The sequence below is a fragment of the Ursus americanus genome, chromosome 11 (genome assembly GCF_024610735.1).
Source record: "Ursus americanus isolate L20-20 chromosome 11, mUrsAme1.1.p, whole genome shotgun sequence".
In the NCBI taxonomy this organism is placed as follows: Eukaryota; Metazoa; Chordata; class Mammalia; order Carnivora; family Ursidae; genus Ursus; species Ursus americanus.
In genome coordinates this window covers 41635618-41663142 of record NC_142137.1, presented here as the reverse complement: position 1 = coordinate 41663142, position 27525 = coordinate 41635618, and the positions used below count along the sequence as shown (strand labels likewise).

The 27525-nt window shown below is 37.3% G+C and overlaps 1 protein-coding gene across 3 annotated transcripts in view; it reads left to right on the top strand.

The window, feature by feature from the left end:
* THEMIS (thymocyte selection associated) overlaps positions 1-20498 on the top strand; it is a 179674-nt gene extending 159176 nt beyond the window's left edge. For all 3 annotated transcript variants that reach the window (XM_087865475.1, XM_087865474.1, XM_087865476.1), the window contains 2 exons: positions 7661-7814; positions 18850-20498. In XM_087865475.1, coding sequence (XP_087721601.1) covers positions 7661-7814; positions 18850-18881 — 186 coding nt within the window. In that variant the 3' untranslated portion in view covers positions 18882-20498. The remainder of the gene's footprint in view (positions 1-7660; positions 7815-18849) is intronic.
* The last annotated feature ends 7027 nt before the right edge of the window (positions 20499-27525 follow it).

Here is a 27525-nt window from a genome sequence, read left to right as displayed (position 1 = left end):
GCAGGGAAGATAGAGGAAGAAGCAACTGAAATTTATGCATACTTACAATATCTTTCTTTAATACATAATATGTTCTGGAAAGATGTCTTTGAAAATGAAGGTTTAAAGGAGTCTTTACAATAAATGATTTCTTTCCCAGAAAACATGGTACAATCTTTGATATATGATGCCTAATGAGATCTCTACTAGTTAAGGCAGGGAGCGATTTGTTTTCTTGGATCTGGTCGCAGTAAGTTCAGCAGGTAGAAGTACTTGAAGGGCTGAGATGGAAAGCTGTCTTTTTTTTTTTTTTTTTAATCAGAACAACTAGGGAAGCAGATACAGGCATATTTCTTTTCCATGAGCCAATTGCCTCTTCTCTGATCCAAGGGAAAGGGCAGGGCAAATAGAAAACCCCAATTCTTCAATGTCCTGAACTGGTGGTACTTGCAGCAGGGGAGAGAGGGATATGTCCCACTTGTTCTCTACAATTGGGCTAAGAGTGTCTAAGTGTCAAGCCCCATGCAAGCACCTGTTTGCTGAGGTCCCCAGTTAGCTGCCAGCTCAGAGCCTAGCCAGCATGGTCCCATTTGAAGAAGGTGTGCATGGTGGGGGGGGGGGGGGCGGGAAGCACTCGCTGAAGAGGGTAAGGGATACCAGCAAAGAGTCTCACAGGGGTGGGCCACAGCCTGGAACTCTGGGATGAGTGGGAGAGGTGGCAGTGGGCTTCTGATGGGCCGATGAAATGAGGCCTGCCAACCACAGCTCTGGGCAAACCCCCTAAGGCTGCAGGGGACAGGAAAGGTGTCAAAGATGCTTTGTCGGGATTGTTAAAAGATCCCTCTTGCAGTTGGTATAAAAGAACATATTCTGCATAAAAAGGGCAGTTTATTAGCATAGATGGATGATTTTATGAAACATCAGATTATTGTCTGAAAGAGAGGACTGTTTATATGGATGATCAACTTCAAATTATTTTTCAGTTTATATTCGTGCTTGTTTAAATATTTTCCTCAGAAAAACCAAACATTTGCCTCCATTTAATTGGGTCTTTATAATGCACAATGAGAAATTTATTAGTTTTTTTAAACCACTTAATAATCTTCTGAATTATTTATGGTGATTCAACCATATAACAAACAAAAGAGAACACACACACACACACACACACACACATACATTAAAAGACAGATGGCGTAGAGGATTATGCTGTTCTCCTAGAATGATAATGTGAATATGCAAACCTGTGTTTCTTATGATTGGATTTGAAACTTCATTTATTTATTTTAATGTATAGTTTCTGAATTACTGTTACTACTATTCTTAAGTGTAATTTAATTCTGAGGAAGGGAAAGTTACTTAATGGGAAATTTCTTCCCAAATATCACTTGCAATGTCTTCCCACGTATCCCTTGAATTCACTTTTCTGAAGTGAAAAAGTAAAAGGCTGTGGAAAGGAGCAGTTGTTGATATAAGCAGAGAAGAGGACGCTTTTTTTAGTCTATTAGGAGAGTGAGTGATTTTTATTTTTTACCAAGTAAAAAGTCAAGTATGGATACTTTGTGTTGTTTAAAATGTGAATGATGTTTAGTCCCTGGGCCAAGACAGGCCCTGTGTGACTTTCTAAAGAAAAGTGAGCTTCGCCCTTGGGAAGAAGGAACGTGAATGAATATAATCACGAACTGGGAATCTCAATGAAAGAATGATTGTTTTCCCAACACATGGCCTTAGGTAGGAGATGATTTGAAGGAAGAAAATGCTGTTTTGGGTAATATTTATTTGTTCCTTTCTTTGTTCATAAGAAAAATATTCAGTGTCTTGTAATTGGATCATTGCTTTCAGCAGGAACCCTAAAAGCAATATACAAACTACAAGCTAAGAATAACATGAGAAATAATTTAATGGTCATTTTATATTAGCAGATGGGATTATAATGACTCATTTCCAATGACAAGTTAAGTGGAAATTACACAAAATAAACAGGGTTTATTTTTTAACTACACCTATAGAGTGGTCAGAAAGGCCTGATGCATGCCAGTTCAAATTTATCTGTGTTCCTCTCTATTCTTTGCACACATTTTATTTTTCTCACTTTCCTCTGGACCTGATCTTCAGGTTGAAGGCTTGACATCGTTGAAGCAGTACCTGACAGAGTTTTATTTCTTCCATTATTGTCAGGGCACAATTTCATGCCTAGGGAATATGGAGCCACTGTGTATACATACTAAGTTCTCAATTTCCCTAATATAACCATTCTTTGATTTATAATTTTCACAGATAGTGACCAATCTAACTTCAGCCACAGAAATATATGGGATACTCTGTAACTATAGTGTTTGCAATGATTGCAACAGTGAATTTATTTAAAACCACAAAATTTGCAATATGGGTTTTTTTAATGGATATAACAAGTTAAAATATGTGTTCCTTTCAAATACATATTAAGTATTACTGTTAAAAGTGACTGCATATCACTTCTTTTTTTTTGACAGAATAATTCAAATTTTATTAAAATTTATATCTGCATACAGAAATAAAACATTTTTTTACAGTGGTTATCTTTATTTTGTAGAATTATGAGTTATTTTAATTTTACTTTTAATATCTTCCTTCTTTTTACATTTTTATAAGGTATCTTTTTATAATTTTTTCTTTTTGTAAGTTTTTTTTTCATAGTAATATTTTTATTATATTATGTTATTCACCATACAGTACATCCCTGGTTTTTGATGTAAAGTTCGATGATTCATTAGTTGCGTACAACACCCAGTGCACCATGCAATATGTGCCCTCCTTACTACCCATCACCAGCCTATCCCATTCCCCCACCCCCCTCCCCTCTGAAGCCCTCAGTTTGTTTTTCAGAGTCCATAGTCTCTCATGCTTCATTTCCCCCTCTGACCACCCCCCCTTTCTTTATCCCTTTCTTCTCCTACCGATCTTCCTAGTTCTTATGTTTCATAGATGAGAGAAACCATATGATAATTGTCTTTCTCTGCTTGACTTATTTCACTTAGCATTATCTCCTCCAGTGCCGTCCATGTGACTGCATATCCCTTCTAACATAGGAACATGTGCCTATGTCGTAGCCATTGATAAGCTAGCCAAAGAAAAAGTCATAAAAATTAAGCCTATATTCATGCATTTCTCCATTAATTTAGTATGTCATTATTTAATACCTACTATATTTAAAACACTGAGGTAGGGGCTCCTGGGTGGGTTGGTTAAGCGTCTGCCTTTGGCTCAGGTCCTGATCCTGGGGTCCTGGGAGGTAGCCCCAAATGTGCTCCCTGCTCAGTGAGGTGTCTGCTTCTTTCTCTCCCTCTGCCCCTCCCCCCACTCATGCTCACTCTCCCTCTCTCTCAAATAAATAAGTAAAATCTTTAAAAAAAAAAAAACACTGAGATAAGGACTGAGAACAATGAATAGGACAGGCATAATCCTTATTCTCGGTGGGTTTATATTGTAACCAGAGAGATAGACATTAAACATTAAACCAGGTATTATTTAATTATACTGTGAAAACTGCATCACAGTAGAACTACAGGTTACTCAAAGACTAGAGAACAAAGGTGCTGGCTAAACACTACATGGCGAGGGAAAACCTGCAGGAATTTGAGACTTAAGAAAATGAAGGGGGAAGAATTTGTGAAGAATATTCTAGGCAAACAGAAGAGCTAAGCCTTAAGATAGGAAGGAAACGTGGTGGAATCGTAGAGCTAAAGGACATTAGAATCGGAGTCTAGAGTGCTGATCATGGCACAGAAGCCCATAGTCATCTCATTTAATACATCTTTCCTCACCCCTGGAGTCATAAACACATAGACAGTAAATTAAGCCATGTGGTTGTTGGAATTATCCAGGATAGTACAAAGAAAACTTTGTCAATAATAAAACTTTGAGAAAGTCTTAACAGTCAAGGTTTAGGTAAAGAAGGTCAAACCAACAAAGGGGACTAAGAATGAGTAGTCACAGGAGTAGTAGGGACACCAAAGCCAAGGAAAAGGAGGGACTAGACATGTCAAATGCTGCTGAGGGGTAAAGTGGAATGAAGTCTGACACGCTACTGGCCAGGTCGAAGTTTTCAAACTGGGATGGATGTTGTGTAGGGAACAAAGGGAAATGAGCCTAGAAGGCTGGTAGATATAAGAAAGCAGAGGGGTCAGTGGCGCTCGGATTCTGGCAAGGTCCAAGAACTGTCCTGGTGGAAAAAAGCAGTGTTGGAGATGGGAGCTTGGCTGGACTACAGACAATAAAGGATAGGAGATTAGGTGAGAGAGGAAGATACTTAGTGATTCTGGAGGTGGAAAGGTTGTAATGACAGGTTTCAGGCGTGACTCTGGGAGTAAAAGTCTGAGGTAGAGAAATGAAAAGTTCATTTTAATAAAGAGATCCAGTCAGGGTATTGAGTAGAATGTCTGTGTAGATGTGAACATCAACCAGGATCATGGGGCTGGAAGGGAAAACAATAATCCAGTTATTTTATGAAGGATGGGTTGTGACAGGACATTAGTAGATGGATGGTTCCAACAAGAGGGGAGATGGTGCATAGCTAGCTGGCAGGAATATCAAGGCATCAGGGACTTTTAACAAGGAGGTAAAGATGCAATGGACAGTACAATGGGCAAGAATAGCATCATCTGAGGGTATCTAGGGTGTGGAGGAATAAGCAGCTATCTTTGCAAGAAAAGTGCTGTCCTCAGTGGAGAAAGGAATTTTAGTCAAGATAGGGAGGTAGAGACAATGTTCTGAAAGAAAGTTGAATAGGTAGTGAAAATTGCGAACAACAGAGCGAAGTTCTGAAGGCGCTGTGGAGGAATCTAAGAGGCAAGAAAGAAGAGAGAGAAAGAGGAGGGGATTGATGCTTAATGGAAGGCAATTGGGTAGTGAAGGATGGAGCATTGTGGGGAAAATCAATACCAGGGAACTGGAGAGAGGGACTGACTAAGTAAACAAGGTTGAGAGTATATGTTAGGGTCAGTAACTTAAGAGACACTCCCCTCCCTTTACATTAGGACTAGGGAACAGGAGCCTGGCTTTACTAAGTAGACCTAAGGAGAGATTGAAAAACTTGACATGGTCTGACTAGATAGAGGAGAAAAATGGGGTTCTTAATTATTGAAATGCTAATGTGTTCATAAAATGCCCAGTCTGCCAGAGGTTTGCACCAAGACGCACCAGGCCTGTACAGTACTTGACCCATTATGATCAAATAGCAAGCCTTGATCTGCTCAGCCTTTCATGTTATAGAGTTCAGGTTTAAGAACTTTATTTAAATTCTGTGTCTCTTCTTTGAAGTCTAGGATATATTATAATACATGTAATTATCATGTTTTAATATTATCAATTGAATTTGATATGAAAAAGCAAGAAGTTACATTTCTTCTTTAACCTAGTTTATTGCTCAGTACTGAAAAACTATGATTTAATAGTCATCTAATAATTTGAAATAATAATATATTTTACAAAGGCATCTAATATCAAAATCAGGAAAGTACTTAAATCCTGGTTGAATCTGCTTCTTTTCAAAGCTATGTGCTAAGACAAACTATGTGTCAGGCCTGACAATAAATTTAAAAATTCATACTGAGTGATGGACTTAACATTTTTGTGGGCTGTGGACAAGTCAAATATAAACATGTGTAGTGGTTTTGTTTTGGTCAATACCGACATTCAAACTCTGATCTTTTGAGTTGCCCTCTGTAATATCACCTGGATCCCATCTTTTGTTATTAGAGAAGGAATTTGAGAATTATGTACAAATGACTTACCACACTCTGTTTTTTAAAAAAAGATTTTATTTATTTATTTTTGATGGAGAGAGCACAAGCAGGGGAAGCAGCAGGCAGAGGCAGAGGGAGAAGCAGGCTCCCCGCCAAGCAAAGAGCCTGATGCAGGACTCAATCCCAGGACTTTGGGATTGTGACCTGAGCTGAAGGCAGATGCTTAACTGACTGAAGCACCCAGGGGTCCCCCACACTGTATTTTAGTTGTCCATTTAAACAATTTAAGAAATTGTGTTTGAACAATTTAAAGTCTGGGACTATGTCATATTTACATTTGTATTCTCATACCATACCCAGTATCTGTGTTTCTATAGATAAATGCCTGTCGGAGATATCATTTATCTATTGCCACACAATGCTGCACACTCACCAGAAAAACTTAATGCATATAGCTAAAAACACATTTATTTAGTCCATGAAGCTGTGGGGTCCAGCTAACCTGACTTAGTTTCAACTGATCCAGGCTAGGTTCACCCAGATGTCTGGGGTTCTACTGGCTGTTGGTGTTCTCAGTTCTGATGACTAGGGTAACCTGACTTTACTCTCTGCCCTGCTCAACCTCCAGCAGGCTACTCTGGGCCTGGGGTAGTAAAAGGACAAAAATGACCAAAGTCAATTGTGCAAGTATCTCTCAATTCTCTGTCTGTGTCACATGTGCCAATATCCTGTTGATCCAGAAGAAGTCACATGGATGACTCAAAAGTCAGAGTAGGAGGGCATGGCAAAATTACCTGGAAAGGACATGGATACAGAGAGAGGTGAAGAATCAGGGCCATCAGTGCAACCAGTCCACCACACTGAATGGATAAATGAACAAATGGATTGTAGAGTGGCGTGAAGAGCACTGGACTAAGAGTTGGGAGACTTATCCCTGAGGCTTGGCACCATTCATTCTGTTTATTTGGGTCAATTATTTAATTACGATGAGGACCATAATTTCCTTATTGGACCCTTACCAGTTTTAAAGCCTTTGATTCAAGCCTTTAATGAAGCTTTTAAATAAATTTAATGTTATACACAGTCTGTAGGAGGAACTTAAGGAAAATGGTTCATCATCCTATCCTTTAGTGAACCAAAATGGTTATTGTGGATGGCCAGAGTTGACTGGCTAACTTTGACTCTATGAATCTTTGAATGTTATGTAACCATGTTTAAACTGAAAAATTTCTAGTCTGAATTTGGATATGAAGCAAAGTGCTGAAAGTTCAATTTCCTACTTAGGTCTTTAGTTTTTCTACTCTCTGACGATTCTTTTGAAGCATACAGTATGACAGTGTAACATCAAACACAATGACATCTCTTATATAGGAGATGTGTTTTAAGGTCCATTGATGTTGTGCCTTAATAATTCATTGTTAGGATGAATTATTATTCTTAAACTGACTGGAGGAGCTTTGTCAAGTTTGCATAATGCTGATAAAAATGTGGGTTAATTTAAAGTAGATGTTATGATATGTTTTATAAAAAGGCTACAGATAATGCAGAAACGAAACCTGCTCTTCATTATACGATATGTAATTATGTAATATTTAATGAAATGCTGGATAATTTAACTATAGGAATAAAAACTGAGTGAAAATGTTTTAAATGAAAAATATAAGGTTCACAAGAAGAAAATGATACACTCAAATGGGATTTGAAGATGATTTTCTGAGTTTGAAATGACTTATTCTAGTCACTTAGACCATCTCAAAAATTCCACACCTAGATTACCAAAATACGTTGATGAAAGTGTAATTTGGAAGTCACTTTGACATATAGAATATTCTGATTCAGATATACAAACATAACTTGCCATATGATAAATGTTTATCCTTGTCATATCTCTGGGAAGCATTTATTTTGGACTGATAATTTACTCGTGTAATCCATCACTCTGGCCTGTGTCATTTCAGAGTCTCCATATAGACATATCCAAGAAACTGCACTCAAATCAAGCTGGCCTGGATTCAGAAGTACCAGCTGGTTGTCAAAGTGATTTGGCTGATCTGGAGAAAGAGAGAAGCAAGAGGGGGGCAACTCAACTAGCAGCCACCAGTGTAACCACAGGTTGGTGAAGCCACACGATACCGGGTTTAATTGTCTACATGCCACATGCCTAATTTACAGATTCTTTCTTCCACTTTGCTTGGAATATAAGGCTCCATCAATGTGACTGCCTCAACCATGAATCTCATAGAAATGTAGTTTTAGGGGTGCCTGGGTGGCTCAGTCAGTTAAGCAGCTGACTCCTGATTTCGGCTCAGGTCGTGATCTTGGGGTACTAGGATGGAGCCCAGCGGCAGGCTCCGCGCTCACCAGGGAGTCTGCTTCAAGATTCTTTCTCCCTCTGCCCCCCCACCCTGCAGTGTGTCCTCTGTCTTTCAAATAAATAAATAAATCTTAAACAAAAGAAATGTAGTTTTAAGTGCAGCGTAATATTAAACACAATAATGATAGGCCTGTTCATTTTTCCTTTTTATTAGAGTTTTCTCTTCATTTATGGTTATCACAGCCAAGAAGTGTTTAATATTGCTTGTATTATCATGACAGTAATGTTTTTAAATTTTTTGCTAGCATTAACAAAAGGATTAATGGCTTGAGAAGAGGTTATAGTAATTGAGATGTCTTTAATTTAAAGATGTTCAGATAAATAACCATATGTAGATTTGAATTATGATAGTTTTGTTTCTAGAGATGATAATCTGATATTTTTCCTCTCTAAAAGTAAAACAAGAGCAAATGGACTTGTGGAGAAGTTGAAAGCATTCAAACTAACTTCCATATTGTAGAAATCTGGGATGAGTTAGCAAGGGAAATGAGAATTTTCTTTCTTGGCAATATTTTAGACACACCAAAGCAGCTCAATTTCTATTACACTTTATCTTTGAAACTTCACATTTAGTTTGTAGGAAAATGGAAACTGTAATTTTTCTTAAGCATATGGTTTGTTCCTTTCCCCTCCTTATTTGGTTTTGTAGCTAGCACTCTTTTTTTCCTCCAAGGGCATGTAAAAGTCAAAATACTAGATATAAAGTCTCTGAAGTGTTTCTGCTCAAACTCTGTCTATACAATCTGGGTTCTTTCATGTAGTTAGCTTACTGGCTTTTGACACTTCTATAAAAATATCCCATAGAGCTTTTCTTATTGCCTTTTCATTGACTCTTGCTGAGTGATAAAAATGAAATTCTGTAAAGGGCTTTGAAAACTATGCATATTGCAATTCCTGCAAATTTCAAATACTAATCAAGCATGACTATAAAGAAACAACTACTGCAGTGAATATTGCTACAGCATGTTGAGTCTCAAGCCATTATTAATTCATTGAAAACTTTTTTCCCCTTAAGATTATGGATCCTAGAAAGTACCAGATAATGAAATTCCCGAGATCAAAGTTTTAGTTTCAATCATGGGAAAACTTATCTGATCTACTCCTGTGTGTGTATCTTCCTGGGATGGTACGGGACAGCCCCAGCTTTGCCCCCTGAATGAATAGTGCAAAAGATGTTATAGACCAGGGCAGCACCTGCTTGAACATGTTACCTGTAAGTGGTGGCTTGAGAAAGAAGAAGACCTGGAATTAGAATAGTGGGTTGTTGTTGTTGTTTTTTAAGATGTTATTGATTGTTTGATTTTGAGAGAAAGAGAGAACACAAGCAGGGGGAACAGCTGAGGGAGAGGGAGAAGCAGACTCCCCGCTGGGCAAGGGGCCTGATGCAGGACTCCATCCCAGGACCCTGGGATCATGACCTGAGCTGAAGGCAGATGCTTAACCATCTGAGCCACCGGGTGCCCCTACACTAGTGGTTTTAAGCAAGTGAGACTCCAAACTTTATTTAAGAAAAGTAAAATGACATCTCCTTATTTAGGTTAATTTCAACATGCATTTATTTAGAAATTGTCTAGCATGCTTATCTAGAAATATCTTCATTTGCTTTCCCATTTGTGATTACAATCAATTACAGAATCTGTCTTCATTAGGAATTAGAGTGTATAACAATTCCATATGTAAAAATGCAAAAGTCAGGTGTAACAGAAATATAATTCTTCAGACTTCATTTTTATCTTGTGCAATATATGTCTCCTTATTTGGCAAAAAAAAAAAAAAAAGACTCACTAGATCTCTATTTAACATTTACCGTGTACCATAGATCACTCATCTCGGAATATCCAGTAGCTACCGTGGAGTTCGGGAGGGGCAAATGATACCCTTTCTGAACTTTCCCCTCTTTTTAGTCCTTAAACATAAGTCAGTCATTTCCTAACTTCTCTTTGGGTGAGAATGGCAGTTTTAGAGGCTTTGTAGTACAACACAGACAAAAACAAGAAACAAAAATCTTATTAAGGCGGGGGTGCTGCTTCTCCAGGTTTGCTCCTTCTAGACACCCAGAGCTTCTTCTTCCAGTTAGATGACGTAGAACCAATCCAAATATGTACCTAATAATTATACCAAAGGGAATTCTTTATTTTGGAACTGAACATGAGTAACTAGAAGATCCGCTGTGAATGGCTGAATGTGCATCGTGTGATGAGTTTGCTCTCCTGCAGCCGGAAGTTGCAATAAATTGCGCCTCAAGATCCGTGCTGTCAGGCCCGGCTCCTCTTCCCTAAGCAGCTGATGGAAATGCTTCACCCGATCTCCTGCATGACCTTCTTCTGTGGGTCCTTGATTCACTCTGGTTGCTTGGCAGCTTGGCAATGCCCACATCTTATTTTAGGAACTTCGTTATTAAGTCCGTACATTGTTTTGTCCATAAATTACTAAAAGAGCAGTCCTCTGAAAGTAGGATGATTAAGTGGTTAACCTTTGGAGTCTGAACTCAGACTGCTGGGTTTAAATCTTGGCTCCCACTTGCTAGCTGTGTACCATGAGCAATCTGTTAATGTCTCTGTCTCTTTCTTTCTAAAACTGGGTTAATAATAGTGCTACACCATAGGCTATTTTGAAGACTACCTTAGATGAAATAGGTTAAAGTTGGTATAGGGCAGCATAAACTCCAGTTGAATCATAGCTATCATAACTAACTCCTTTCTGCATCTTTATAAGCTGATTGGTAACAAAAACTTTGCTTCCAGACAGTATCTTTGCAGAGTGCTGGCTGGGCGCACCTGCTGCGGCTCTTGCACTTTCTGAGCTTCTGCTTGCACTTTTCCCTTTGAAAACTGTATCCTCCTGGGAACTTCATGGCCCATGGTCGTGGACGTCGAGTGGAAACCTTTGGAGATGAATCACTGACTCCTCTGAGTCCAAAAAATAGTGCAGCTTTGCAGAGGACTGGAAGCCCTGACCTTCCCTACTGGACATCTTCCCCATCTTCCCTCAGCCGCAATAGCTCAGGAAGAGCATAGGACTCCACTGGTTATTTGGTTTAAGCTCTATGTTTGGTAGACAACATGTGTGAAGTCCAAATGTTTGTTTTGAGTGATTTGTTTCGCGTCTAGTTCCCTGGGTGGATCATTTATTGGGAAGTGATCTCAGGAACAAAACATAAAGCAGAGGGACAAAAGCAGGTCTGGGCAGAGGCGGAAGTCGAGTCATAATACAGTCACAACAAAGACCTTTGCTGATCCCACCGGAAGTGCTGGAGCTGGTGTGGCTCTTCGGAGTTGTCCTGTGTTGGGCTGAGGGGACCAGGCCTTTATAACCCCTACATCACTCAATCATTGCATATTGTGGCTCCCGAGAAGGGGGCAGGACTGTGGGTGAGGTGGCTTCCTTCAGCTGCGGGCAAAGTCACTTGGTATCAGAATATGACCAGAGAGTTGTGAAGAGGATCTGGTTATTATGTAAGTCACTCATGAATTGTTGCTTCTGGTGATCTGACTGGCTGAACAAGGGTTTCCTCCTTATGTGTCTCTTAGAAACTGCACTCTTTGCCAGAAAGGACAGTCTTTTAAATATGCCTGTTTGTTTTTGCCCTATGTAAATATTCTCCACTGAGCAAATTTTACACTCTCCTGAACAGTTATCTAATGGAATTTCCTTTCTTTTGAAGCTTCAGTTAGGTCCTTCTAATTATTCCTCCATCTTCAGAGTAAATTCATGCCATGACCCACCCTCCATAAACTCAACTTGTCAAGTAGTGAGAAAAGCGTGAGACCAGAAAACAAAAAGCAGGCATCCTAAGGTCTAGTCCCCGCTCTGCCACAGCTAGACGTTTTGCCCTTCACAGGCCAGTTCGTTTTCCTGAGCTATACTTTCCTCACCCAGATAGGAAGTATGCCAAGTAATCTGTGTGCCCTGTGCATTCTGAATGCATGAGATTCTGTGGCCTATTCTGATACCATCGAGCAATGCAACTGTTGGTCATCTTTAAGCAAGATTCACATAGAAGTGATTCACCACATGTAGGAAGTTACATACTGTGGTAAATTAAACAGGGGAGAGAAGATAAACTCCATGGAAAAACTCATCACTGAGGTCAAAGTGGAAGCTACAAATGAGTGGATCTATAGGAAAATAAAGACATTTTTAAGATTTTATTTATTTATCTGAGAGAAAGAGTGAGCAGTGAGAGGGAGAGAGACAGAATCTTAAGTAGAATCCCCGCTGAGCACAGAGCCTGACTCGGGGCTCCATCCCACGACCCGGAGATCACGACCTGAGCCAAAATCATGAGTCAGATGCTTAACCGACTGAGCCACCCAGGTGCCCCAAGAAATTTTTATATTGGGTTTTAATTTAACCTTAATATTTAATCTAAACTTCAGATTCTACTTATATTATGAGAAATAAAACATGAGGCAGTTCTCTATGAGAACTACTTTGAGAATTAGGCAAGATTGGTTTCTATTAAAGACCTTGACTGACAAATGACAGAATACACGCCATCAAGAGACAGGTACTTTAGATATCATAAAACACATTCCTGTTTCACAATTTTAATAAAGGAAAACTTCCATAATTCAGCATTATTGTAAGTACTGTGTAATTCCAAGCACAATAATTACTTTTACTCCAAAGACTGGAAACCTGTTACATGAAATTTTGGGTAATTCCAAACTGGTAATCAGAAAATCTGGTATATTATTCATCCTTCTATTTAACATCAATACAGATTTTTCATAATACAAACAAAACAATGACATTGGTAGAATTTCTTTCCCATTTCCAGGGAATACTATCTTAGTTTGGAAGTACTGACAGCCTAAAGTAAAATGTTAAAAGATTGCTCTTCATTTTATAGCAACTTACTTCCCTCCTCTAGGAAGGTTTAAATGTTAAAGAATGTGCTGGAAGGAAAACCCATAGTCATTTCATTCTTTTGACAATCTTGAAATATCATTTCATATTAGGCATTTGTGTGAGTACTGACAGCCTTGCCCCTCTTCTTCCCTAGAGATTAATTTATTTCCTGCAGTGCTTGCTCTTCATGGAAAATCTGACTCGTCAGCCTTCACCAATGGGAGATCTCATCAGCAGAATGTTAATTATAAAAGCAAAATATATACCATATTGAAAGGGAAAAAACAGTTCTCTAGGCGAAGCAACATTTTTCTTTTCTTTTCTTCTCACTCCATTCTCTCCTCAATCTGTGGATGGACAGGAACATCAACCACTGGGGAAACATTCTGCAGGAGAGTGAGGTATAGAGGGAAATATGCAGACTTTGCAACCAGACAGACCCAAGACTGAACTCTTATTTCAAAGAGTGTCACATTTTCTTGTGATTTTGTTTCTTTATCTGTAAAATGAGAATAAAAATACCTGCCTCGCATGAAATTGTGAAAGAGACTGGCACAGAGTAGACACTCAAAAAATTATTATTATTATTATTATTATTATTATTATTATTATTAGTCAATCAACAGCTTTTGGTTAGCACTATAGTGATTGCTGTGGCATCATATTAACCGCTTTCATGTGGCTTCACTATGGAATCTATTAGAGATTTGAAGAAACATAGCTTCCACCTGTTAGGACTCAGGAGCGTTAGACCAAGACAGATTATTGAGAAGCCTGTTTGAAGTCCTGTCTTCCTCTCCATTTCCTTTTTCTGCTCACTTCACTCATATAGTTTTCATGATGCTCACTAAATGCTTAGAAACCTATTTTCTTTTTCACCAGTAAATTCTTTAGATAATCCAAAGGCTGGTTGCTAGTAGTTTTAGATCTATTAGGACTTGACACTGCATTTGAGTTACCTTTTCAAAAATTATTTTCTCTGATATAAAAATTGTCAATTTCTATTTGATTCAGTCTCAGAAATGAAACATTGGTGAATTAAATCTTGAGACAAAGAAGAGAATAGAGTGACAGCAAAGTAGGGATGAAGTTGAGAAATACTAAATGAAAAATCAAAGTCAGTTTTTAAGCCCAGAATCATCACTGTTTTTGTACTATGATTATGATTAGGAGATCTGTTTAAGTAAATTAATTTTTTTCTTGTTTCTTATGATTTAAGTGTGACACCAATGAACAAAGCAAAGGAAAAAGGAACAGATGACAATAACTTTTAAAACTTATTGCAGCGATTCTCTAAGTTCTTATGTATAAAAAAAGTCACTTAATGAGCATGTTAAAAATACATATTCTTGGGATCTCTAGAGAAAAATGGGCAAACTGGCAGTGGGAGAGTCTGTCCCATTGCCTGTTTTTGTATGTCCACGAGCTAAGAATTTTTGTTTTTTCATTTTTAAATGTTTGAAAAATATAAAGAGAAAAATATTTTCTGACACATGAAAATTACATGAAATTCAAATTTCAGTATCTGTATAAAGGTGACTTGCAACAAAAACCACACTCATTCATTTAATGTTGCCTATGGCTGCTTTCATACTGTATCAGCAGAGCTGAGTGATTTTGACAGAAACCATATGCAAAGCCTAAAATATTTACTGTTGGGCCCTTTAGAATAAAAGCTTTCTAACCTCTGCTCTTAACAGTCTGATTTGGTAGTTCTCAGGTAGAAACTAGGAATCCATTTTGACATGTTTTTTGCAAGACTGTGAAGCAAGGGGTCTTTGGATCACACTTGGAAAAATAACGAGGTAGAAGAATTATGAACAACTTTTTCTTCCCACTCATCACACCCACTCTGTCAGCAAATCCTATTGGTTTTATCCTCAAGCAATATCTAGAATATGACTTTTTTTTTTTTACCATGTTTACTGTTGTCAACCTAATCCAAGTCATCATCATTTCTTGTATTTCAAGGTTTCCTACCTCGTCAGTCTGCTTCTGCCCTTGCCTCATACCATCCATTTTCAACACAACAGCCAGAGGGAATATGTGAAAACCTTAGATCATATAACTCCTTTCTTCCAAACCCTCCAGTAGTCTCTCTCCTTCTCCCCCTTTCTCACTATCTAGCTACATCAGCCTCCCCGCTGTTTCTCTGAGACTCTGGGTGTGCTCCATCCTCAATGCCTACACAGACTGTTTGCTCCAGGTGGCCAGTCTTCCCCCAGAGAGTGACATGACTTCCACCTTCGTCTTCTGTAGGTCTTTCCTTAGCCATTGCTTACTTAGTGATTCCTTCTGTAGAGACTTTACTTAAAATTGTAACCTTCCTGTCTGGGGCTACCTGTCTCCCATACGCCATCCAACATACTCTACATTTTACTTCTTTATTTTGATTAGGGGGTCACCTTTCCCACATGAGGGTACCATGGAGGCAGGGATTTGTATCAATTTGCTCTATCCTCAGATTCTAAAAGAGTGCCTGGCTCACTGTAGGTTCTTGATAAATATCTCTTGACCAGAGAAATGAGCCCCAGACCCCCATTTTGTACTTGACAGATAATGTGTGACAACTATCAAACATTTCCTGTGTGCAGAAACAGTTGCCAGGAGTATAAATATAAGACTCACCTCCGGAAAATGACGCAATATGATGAGAGGAAGAATAAAGCAGCTATTTCAGTCTCAACCAATGACTTAATTACAAAAGGTCCTAAGGAAAAGAAAGGAGAGGATGGGTACAGATGTGAGAGTGGGTACATGGGTGAAAATCCAGTTGAAAATGTTCAGAAGAGATTCCAGGAAAGCGCCTTTCACAGTCGAGCTGGCCCCTACAAGAAGTAGGTGTGCTTACTTCAGCCCTACTGTTCATCATCAGCTTGAGCAATTTGAGGAGACTGGATCCCAAAGTTCCCGAAAAGGGAATTGAGCAGGGTGGGACTAGCGGTGGTTCAAATTCACTCTTTAGGAAGCATCAGCTCTAGAAGAGAATGTAAAGCAATTTTAGATGTACTTGAACTCGATTCCTATAAAGTAAGAGCAAATGGAGGTTTTCCTTTCACCTTAATCTTCTCATTCAAAAAATTCATCTGATGTTACATGCATAAAGCTGTATTTTATGGATTGAATAGTGGGCTGTTCTTACAAAGATGTCGATTTTCACTACTGAAGGACACTTTTTATAGAGAAAAAAACAAAACCAAACTGCATTGTTTATCTGTTCTTCTGTGGATGATGTGTTTGGCTTGATCTCCAAGGAGTGGACATGATTCCATGCACCTCAGTTAATTTGATCATTTAAGTAAATGTGAATTCAAAAGCAATCAGTGAATATTCAGTTCATTGTAAGAAACATCACCTCCATGTTAAGTTTGTGACATTTCCAAAAGGAATAGTTGATGAATGCCAAAATAGTTGAAGCTTTTAAATCCATTTGAATTTTAAAATCTAAATTATTGTCAGAAAAATCAGTTCCTGCACACTTTGAGATTCTTAAAAGTTAACACAATAAAGAACTCAATTTCTATTCAGAAATGTGAAGTCCACTCTCTCAACTTGAACCGGCCACAAGAACACAGGTGTTATTTGGGGCCTTCTTACACTAAATGGAAGATTGGGCTAGATCAGGCAGGGAAAGGCAACTTATAAGGTCCCTTCCAAAATGAAGATTATTTAAATCCTATTATTTTATAGTGAGATAATCTGATTATTCTAATTCCCTCACCTCCCATTTTTCTGCTTAACTATGTCCTATCTTAAATCAGTTTATTGACAAGGGAGAGTGAGACTAATAACTGTCAAGATGACAGATTGAACTTTCAGACCACAGGCTTATAATAGTTTTATGTGAATATGAGATGATAATAAAAGGTAATATTTCTGTAGCCCTTTACATTGTACAAAGCACTTGCAGGACCATTATTTCATTTGGTATTTCCTCAACTCTATGATTCAGTTATTACTATCACAACTCATTCCCTGATAGAGACATGGAATTCAGACATTCCTGCAGACACACAGCCTGTAAGTCTTAGAATTGGGAATCAGACCTAGTTCTTCAGATCCCCTTTCTCTGTACTACAATATCCTGATTTCATTTGCCCTTGTCCCCTTCTCCCCCCAAGAAAAGCAATACTGTGGGAGAAATAATGTTGTTATCCCTTTTTAGGATAAAGTCACAAAGATAGTAGGTTATAGAAGTGGGAATTAAATCCGGGCATGCTGCCTAAAAGGCCTGGTTCTTTCATCTATGATGTATATTCGACAGTGGGTAGTTTTATTGCTGTGTATGATATGAGGAAGACCTAAAAATCTAAAGGCAGCAGTTGGGGCTAGCGGATAATGAGAGAGAATGAAATTAAGAAGAGCATGGAATCCAGGCTTTCTTTCATTATGCCACTGACTGCCCCACACTACCCTGCACCCCAACCCCCAGGCCCAGTTAGCACTGAGAGATGTTGACACAGGAACATAAATTAAGACTTCCGGGGAAATTAACATGATGTGTGGAGAAATTCCACTTCTTTCTGCTTTGACATCTCTTTTCTTCTTTTCCAGTTAGTCTATGAGCTCCTCAGAGGTCACAAAGCTATATTTTGTCTTTGTATTTCACACCTATAATAAAAATAGCTAAGAGTTGATGAGACGGTAAACCTCTTTAGTGTTAAATGTAAAACTCTTTACATCTATTGCTTTATTTAATCTTTGTCATAACCCTATAAAATAGGAATTATCCCTTTCCCCTTCTTCTTTTTAAAGATGAGGAGATGAAGTGCATAAAGGCTAGGTAACCCTTAAGGTTATAGAACTAGTATGTAGCAGAAAAGGAAGGAAAGGGGAGGAAAGGAGGGAGAGAGGAAGGGAGGAGAGAAGGAGGGGAAAGGAGGGGAGGGAGAAAAGGAGAGAGGAGAAATGGAAAGAAGGAAAAAACAAAAGGAAGACGAGAGAAGGAGGAAGGAAAAAAGGAAGGAAGAAATGGAGGGGAAAAGAGGAAGAATGGGAAGGAGGGAAGGAAGGGAGGAAGTCATAGGCTAATGAGAGCTCAGTCAAGAGCCTCAGAGTGTCTTCTTCAGGGCCACATGGCTAGCACTTAACAGATCACTAGTACAATGGAAGTATGGAAGAGCAAGAGATGACTGGTTTTCTGAACGTCTTGACCATTCTAGTGCATGCTGGTAGAATGTTTTTGAACCACCCATCGCCCATGTTCCACAAGCTATAATGGAAAGGAATGACGTGTCTTGCGTGAACACACAGAATTCCTATCTGCAGTGTGGCTTGCTTTACTTGAGTGTTTGATACAATGTTATTTTATGTTAATGTCAAGTCCGTATATGCTCATTAGAAGCTGTAGGTCACTCTGCTTATGCTTGAGAGCTGTTGCTTTTTCTTCAGTTTAACATTTATAAGTACTCTTTTCCTCTCTGCAGTCCTTAGAACTCCACTAGGTTTGAGCTCCATTCTGTAGGCTTTGTGTCACAGCCAAGGTGATAGGTCTGCAATCAGACACTTTTAGAGCACAATCAAGCTGCAGTCTCTTACTTGCTGTGTGATTGCTAGGCAAGTCTCTTCATTGTGGATTCAGTTTTATACCTTACACTACCTGCATACTAGAATTTTTATCAAGATAAACTAAAATGCAAAGAAAAGCACTTTGTAACCTGAGAAACACTTTATAACTTTAAAGTATTATCTCCTACCTCGTAAAAGTGTCTGCCTTGTTCCTGAAGAGTTTACATTTCTTCCTTGTTTTGTTTTTGTTTTTGTGTGTTTGCTTCCTCCTAATGTGCTCCCAGTTATTTTTCAAAAAACATATGTGCATGTGAGTGTACCATAAACAGTATTTGAAAGCACGTAGTTTCTTTCCTGGCTATTTCCAATACATATTTCTGATGAACCCCTCTTATTTTTCTTTACTTACAGAAATCTTCAAAAGTAAAAAACATCAAAAATAAGGAGATGTGACTGAAGCCAGCTGGGCAGTGAACATAAATGTTGCAATGGAAAAGTAAACTTAGCCTTCAAGCTGAAAACAACTATTCCCCAACAGACCTCAGAAGAAACTGGCCACTGCAAAGGAGAAAAAAACAGCCTTAAAAGTTTTTTTAACAGATAATACTTAAAGAGAAACCTATGATGTGGAATTCACATAGTCTATTCTGTTGTGCCCAAATCTGTGTATATTGTTGTATTGTTACTTAGAACGTATTTATTTAATGCGCGTACTTTTTTGCGGTTCTTACTTCCCCTTCCAGCTGTGAAGCAGTTGAAAATTAATTTTATATTTCAGTTTCAGTAAAAACCAGTTGAAAATAAGATGAAAGCTCACTAAATATTTTCAGTTTTTCAGAATTTGTTTTGCCGCTTTTCTAGAATTATCATCGTTCCTGCTAAAAATAACTTCAAAAAATAATTGTATCTGAGAGTGATTTAAAATACCCAAGTTTATCTGATTTTCTTGGAGCTGTGAAAATGAGTTTGACTTCACATTTTCAGTTTGTTTGTAAATAAGTGTTTGAGGCTTAACAGCCAAAACTGTCATGAGTCACAGGAATTTTCTGTAACTTTCTCCCCTGCCCCCTAAAACCAGAGTTCATGACTGCAGTATCACCAAAAATCTGGTAATAGGCTGTATTATTTTATGTACTGTCTACTAGATAACCCTTTAGATGAATGTTTGTTAGGCTTATAGGAAAACCATCTCATTTATGTATCATTATGTATTAAGTATACAGGGACCATATTCTTTGCCTCTAGCAACATGAAGAGACAGAGAAGTTTTCTCGTTAGTTACACAGGAATTTAATGGCAAGCTTTGGACTTTGTTCATAGATCATACTCTATACAAAAACTGTTGGCTAGTCTCCTATCTCATAATTATTTTATATTAGATGTAAAAATTGTTCATTGGTTTAGTACCAAAGATTTTCAGAAGACAACAAATCATGAAACACCTTTTCAACAGAAAAAAAAAAAAAAACCTACGGTAAGATATCTTTCACACAATGTTTATATTCCGATATAGCTTACTTCCCCTTACCTTTTTTTCTTTTTAAGCGGAAATGAATCCGGATTTCCAATACTGTCAGGATTGTTTAGAGACTTGATGTGATGCTATAGTTTGTTTATTTATAACTTCTGAAATTTTCTGAGATAGTTTCACCTTTACTTATTTTGCTGGTTTGTGCCCATAAGAACAAGAGCTTTTCAAAGCTTACGTCCCCACATTTGATTATTGAGTTCCACAGAGAATCCTTTCTCAATTCAGCAATGTTGGCAAACTCCTAGAACTCACAGGCCAATTTTCTATTTTTCAAATAGTAGTGAATGATTAGTGGTTTTTATTTGGTATATGAGAACAATTAGTACTTTTAGTAAGTACAGTTCTTTGATTAGAAAATCAAGAGAATGCATGTCTTAGGTTTGGTAGAAACCATTGGGGTCTTTCTAGTGGACATCATATATAAACATCTCTAACTTAATGCAAATACTTTTAGGTACTTTGCTTCCAGCTCTCTTGCTATTGAAAGGTGTTAATAATCAATGTCATGTTCATCTGTGGAAGATTTTGAAAGGTTGAAAATAAATTTTCTAATTTTCATTTGTGTTTGTGTGTGTGTGTCCTTTATCATGTTTAACTATAGAATAACTCTCTTCCTGTAACAACTAAGTTAAAATTCTTTAACTGGAATTGAAATCAGTTCTTCACTACTAAGAAGAAGGCCACCTGTGTTAAAGAAGCCAAGAGAAGAGAGATACTGTCCTCCTGCCCTTCTAGGAACCTAGAATGCTGGACACAATGCTGGACAAGCAGGGACACATGCCGGACACAATGACCAAATTTCACAGTATGGTCAGGCTGTATAGATAGCTGCCAAGACTCCCAATTTTTAATCTTACCCTCCTCCTAATTGAATCAGTCAAGCAGTTTTAGGAAGGGGTTGGAAAGGAGTGAGAAATGGAGAAGAGAAAAGAAAATGTTCTTTTTTGAGATGTGTTCGGCTCTTATAATCAGGACTTTAATATACAAAGTGTTTGTTTTATGATCAAGGTCAACATTAATGAGACTTCTGGATGTTTATGCAAAGGCTCAAGATACACATACTTTTAAAGGGAAGAGGATGTATAAAATTCGTGGGAATACCTCCCAAGAGGCTGGAATACTAAAAACTGAATCTAATAGAATGAAAGTATAAAAATATATCCACAATTTTACCACTTCTACTGCTTCCACTTGTACTAACCCCACAGCCAGTCTCCTACTCTTGCTGCCAGTCTATTCTTAATGAAGTAACTAGCACGATCTCATTAAAACACATAATTTCACACCATATTGCTTCCCACCTCAAGAGTAAAAGCCCAAATTCCTAAAATGATCTACAAAGTCCCACATGATTTGTTGCTGTTATCTCTCTGGCCTCTTCTCACTCACTGAGCTCAAGTCATGCTGGCCTCCCCGCTGCTCATCAAACATGCCAGGGTGGTCTTGCTTCAAGGCCTTTGCATTTGCTTTCTCTCGATGGGAAATGCCTTTCGCCCAGATATTCACACAGGTCACTCCCTCAGGTTCTGTACAAATGCCTGCCCAGAAGACACTACCTCACATTAACCTGAATCCCACTTGGTTCTTCCTATCTCCTTCCACACTTTATTTTCCTCCCTAAGAATTGATCTTATCTCACATACTATATATTTTCAAATCTTTGAGGGGGGCACTGGTTTCTGCCAATACATCTGGGATATGATTTGTTTTATGTTCACTATATTGGTCAGAAGAAAGTGAAGAAGGAATTCAAAGGATTCATCTCAGCTTTTTCTTCTAGAATAGCTCTTTCTCCGCAGACCAAGGGACCAGTGCTATGGTTCCAAGAGCCACTACGTATGTCTAATTTGACTGTAACTTGAGAAATGAGGGAATGACCACTGGTAGTGTCATGGAACCAGTAAAGTTACCGTGAAATAGACTTGGCCCAAGAGATTCATCTATTACTTGACCTACTTTATGAAAGGATAAATGCAAGCACTCTGTGTGTAACTGTTACTCTTATTTATTACATTTTCTGTCATTAAGGTACTGAAGCCTCGCTAAAGAATGGGAGCTAGCTACATACCCCTTTAGGTGACGAGAAAGATACTTGTGCTGAGGGGCTCCAGCCTCTGTGGCTTTCCTATTCTGACGTGACTGACACTTACCATCTTCTTGTCATTTCTTATAGCAGTGCAAATGATGGTGCACATAAGATGGTGCACCTGAACGGCTGGAGCTTCCAGAGTTATCCTTCTCTGCCTAGTGCTCCTATCCGTTTTCTCCTCTTTATTAAAGCTAAATAAACTTGATGCTGGGTGAGCCTATTGTGTCTTCTATATTTGATGGACAACCTGAAAGTGAAATTCAATGTTCTGTTCCTTGTAAGAGTACAAAGGAAACAAAAATATTAGAAACAAAAAAATATATACTAATTTAAAAAAATTAGGCACAACAGAAGAGAAAGTTGATGAGATGATAGACCTTAAGTTATCACTCAGAATGCATCAAAGAAAGACAACAGAAAATGTAAAAGAGATGTTAAAAGATGTTGAGATGAGTTTACGAAGGCATAGCATTTAAGTAACTAGAGCAGGAGAAATTAAGAGATTGGTGCAAGGCTGAGTTGAAGCAATATTCAGAGATGATATGTGAGAACTTCCTAGAATTGATAAATGATTCTAATTCTTAGATTTTAAAAGTATAGCATATCTCAAGAAAGGTAAAAAAGTAATTTCCCAACACATCATATTATAGCAAAATTTGAGAAGATGGATACAAAGTAAGGCTAGGGCCATAATTGGGAAAACCGTAGACTTTGCTAAGGTCAAACAGAAGCTGGAAGCCAGGGTGCTGGGGGAAAACTCTCAAGAATTGTAAACCAAATTAAATAATTTTTAAAAATAAGAATAAAGACTTACACAGATAATCAAAACCAGGATTTGGGGGCGCCTGGGTGGCACAGCAGTTAAGCGTCTGCCTTCGGCTCAGGGCGTGATCCCAGCGTGATGGGATCGAGTCCCACATCAGGCTCCTCTGCTATGAGCCTGCTTCTTCCTCTCCCACTCCCCCTGCTTGTGTTCCCTCTCTCACTGGCTGTCTCTATCTCTGTCGAATAAATAAATAAAATCTTTAAAAAAAAAAAAAACGGGATTTGCAGTGACTTGAATTCTCAGTACAAGACTATATAAAGGAAGTACTGTAAGAAAGAAAATAAATCCAGATACAAAGATCTGAGAATCAAGAAGAAATGGTATGTTAAAAGAGAATTTACAGAATGGGAGAGGATTATTGCCATCTATACATTCAACATAAGAATTATATCCAGAACATAAAAATAACTCCTACCAACCATTAAGTAAAATGCAGACAACCCAATTTTAAGAGAAGGACTTAAGCAGGCTTTTCATGTACAAGGATATCCAAATGGATAATGAGCATATGTAAATGAGCTCAAAATCACAGCAGTCTTTAGGAAAATGCAAATTAAAGCCACAATGACATATACCATTACAAATCCGCCAGATGGCTAAAATTTTTTAAAAATGAAAAGAATGAGTTTTGAAGAAAGTGTGGAGCAATCAGAACTCACACATATTGCTGGTGGGAGTTTAACGTGATACATTTACTTTGGCAAACTGCAGTATCTACTAAAAGCAAGCATATATCTACCTGTGACCCAGAATTTCCACTCTTAGGTATAAATCCAGCAAAACTGAATGCATTAGCCACCAATAAGATATGTACAAAGATGTTTGTACCAGCCATACTCATAACAGCGCCAAACTGGAAACAATCCATGACCTTGAGCTGTAGACTAGACAAATCATGGAAAATGAGGAAGCAACAATGTGCGTGCCATGATACATGCAACAACATGAATATATTTAAAACCATAATGCTGAATGGTAGAGGTCAGACACCAAAGTAGTATATACTGGGGGTGCCTGGGCGGCTCAGTCAGGTGTCTGACTCTTGATCTCGGCTCAGGTCATGACCTGAGGGTTGTGAGATCAAGCCCTGCACTGGGCTCTGTGCTGGGCATGGAGCTTGCTTAAGATTCTCTCTCTCTGCCTCTCCTTCTGCTCCTCCTGCCCTCTAAAAAATATTATATGCTGTCCGGCCCCATTTATGTTAATTTTAAGAACAGGCAATACTGCTTTATGTTAATAGAAGGGAGTACACTGTTTGCAGCATCGCGGTTGGTAATGACTGGGACGAGATACTATAGAGCTTTCTGGGGTACTGGAAATGTTATATATCTTAATCTGTGTTCTGGTTACATGGGCATACACATAGATATAAAGTCATTGAGCTTTACATGTAACAGTTGTACGCTTTGCTGCATGTATATGATAAAGCAAGAGAATGATAAGAATAAGTTTCAGCATAGTACTTACCCCTGGGGTAAAAGTTGAGGAGGGACTAGGATGGGAACCTAAGGGCCTTCAAGTATATTGGTAATGTTCTATTTCTTATGCGTGTTCGTGGGTCTGTGGATGTTTTTTTATTCTTTATATGTACTTATAGGATATGTATATTATATCATATGTTATAGGTTTTTGTATATATGAAATATTTCATAATAAATATAAGGAAAACACTGGTATTTGACTTGATTCCAACAGAGGAAGTAGATATTCAGCAAACCTCCCTCAAAGTACACATTATAATCCCCTGCAAGCACTTTATCGTGTGTAATGTTAGTGAGCACGTATTTTGCTCTGCTTTTGCTCTACTCCTCGGTTAGTAGGCATATACTTTATCTTGCTGGAATGCATTTTTCCCTTGGGATAATCTCATAAATATTTTCATATATTTATCCCAAATACTAATAAAAGATAAGAAACACATTTTCTTCAACATGTTTCTTAAAATGCCCCCAAATCTTTTTGTTAAAAATAAATGCCTTCTACACTGTATGTCAAATTCTTATGCAGTATTCAAAAGTAAAAGCTAAACTCTTCAGTCAGTGTTATCAAAGTATTTAATAAATAATGGTATTTAGACATTTTTAGACATAACCCTGTATTTAATTGATTTCATTTTATTTCCTTTTGTGCAATATGAGGAAATCTCAAGCTTGGGTTGAATACTTACAATGAATGTTAAGATACATGAAGAATTCTTATTTCTAAGTTAGAGGTTCATAGTGAAATAGTAGCAAAAATGTTTTAAGCGATCATTTCCTTGACTAGACTAATAGTGTGTTATTGGAGGAGAATGGCCAAATCGTCTCTCATCTCTCGTTACATGGAAATAATTCCCTGATAATAATTTCGTCTGGATTACTGGTTCATATATTTAAAGTATTAAAAAATAAAAGCTATCCATATATTTTTTTCTCATTTAGATTCTAAAAGTCTAAAATATTAATGCACTTTATCAGAGTCTGTTACAAATACGTTTCCTTTATGAGAGTGGGAATTAGACCATATATTTTGTTTTATGTTACTTTTGGTGATTTTAGTCATTGTGGTTTGTGTTGAGTAACTGAATTATTTCATTTTGGTATGTGTAGGGAAAGATGTACTCAAAATACTACTACATCCTATTCTCACAACAAAGTCATGGGGAAGGGAAATTTTGGACCTCGGTTTACAAAGTCTTGGAACAACGTGATAACTCAGGACTGATAACCCACAAGCCATGAAAATAAGAAGAGCAGCTAAACTTCAAATAAATCTATATATCCAGGACTATTAAAGTGGGGAATAAATAAAACTGCTAACCAGGGGCTTTCAAATTCCGTATAGATACTAATCCTGGGAGTTTGGGCATAGGAAACTGGAATTTGTGGGTAATCTGGGCAATTCTCCAAATCATAAGTTTTTCTTATATTTTAAACTGGTAATCTGTTTACATGCTTGACAATACTAATAAATGCCCATAAAAATGAATAGTGAATCATTTTGTGTGGCAGTTTTAGTTTCAGAGGTTTTCAGTTAAAAAATAGAGATATGATAATAAATGCCTGATTTATTACTCTTAAGAGACAATATATTGTGATAAAATGTAAAAAATGGTGTCTACTTGAAATAGAAATTTGATTATTAGAAAAAAGTTAAAGAAGGGGACATTAACAAAATAAATGTTAAGTAAAAATCATTAAAAATTAAATGGTAACAATTATTTATTTTTTAACACTTATTATTCTTAAAATCAAATTTTACAACACACAAGGCAATAATTGTCTTCATCCATAATCTTGATCTTTGTTCTGCGACAAATATTCCGGGCATAGAAAATGTTGCATTGATGTTGGTTGAATTATTAGGATGAATTTTTAGGGTACATGTTGTTTCCTATAGACTCATTTCCATTTTAACAGGGAAAATATTTTGTCGGCTTGATTTTAGTCTTGCCATTGATATTGCCTAGGCTGTATTAGATTTTAGATCAGTTTCTGATTTCATGTCGGGGTATTCAACAACATTCCTGTCTTCTTTTTGCATTTCTTCTATTAGAGTAGCTACAAGGAGCTATAGCCTAGAGCAAATATTTAATTACTGGAAATGCCAGGCGACATTACTAAGATACTGTAACATTCCAACCTCTGAGCGAGGTTAACAGTATTCCATCATATGCCAAAATTGACAACTAAAAGCTTTCAATGCTTCTGAAACTTGATATTTTTGGGACACTATTCATCAATTTGTATAATGTAAACTATGCATGTAAACTCATTAACTTTAATTTTATTTGCAAGAATACCTCACCATTAACAGCAATCAGGACCACAAACACCCAATTACAACCTGGCAACAGCAACAAGAATGCATGGATTAGATTTAACCATTTCTTTCCTACCTGCTCCTGTTCTGATTCATAGATATGTCCACCTTAAAGTTGGATTCAGTTGTGTCAAAACATATGTTTAAACATAAGTTATGAGGAAGGAAAGAGAAGGCCTATGCTTTCCCCTGATTTCTGCAAGTATAAAACTTACTGGTATTTATTTTTAAATATTATTTCAAATGTCTTGCTCAATAAATTCATTTTAGGATACCAACCATGTATGTTATTTCTACAGAGCGTATTTAAACCAATCAAAAATGAGAATTTTAGGAAAAATTTTTAATTTGATTTTTATATTGAATAATATGCCCAGAATTGTAATCCAGATTTTAAATTATCCTAATTTATTTTCTCTCAATTAATTAAAAATTTTCCCCATTGGAAAAAAGGAAGCTCAATTTTTATTTTTAAGTGTTTCTGTGACCAATTAGTTTCGTATTCTAACAGCTGGCAGCTCTATTAATTACTTTTAATGATAAAATAGCACTGATCTATTTAGCCATTCAATTAAGATAAAAAGCCTAACAATCTTTCAGATTTCATTAACTACTTTTAATGATAAAATTATACTGATCTATTAACCACATAATTATGGTAAAAAGTCTAAAAATCTTTCAGATTTCATTACCAAGTTTTAGAAATTTTCTGGACAATAAGAATGGCATGGAACTTAAAACATATCGTGTCATTAATTAATTAATACTTGCCTTATAATACAAAAGTCAGAACAAATTTTTGAAAAATTGTTAAACCAAATTTATTTTTTATTTTATTTA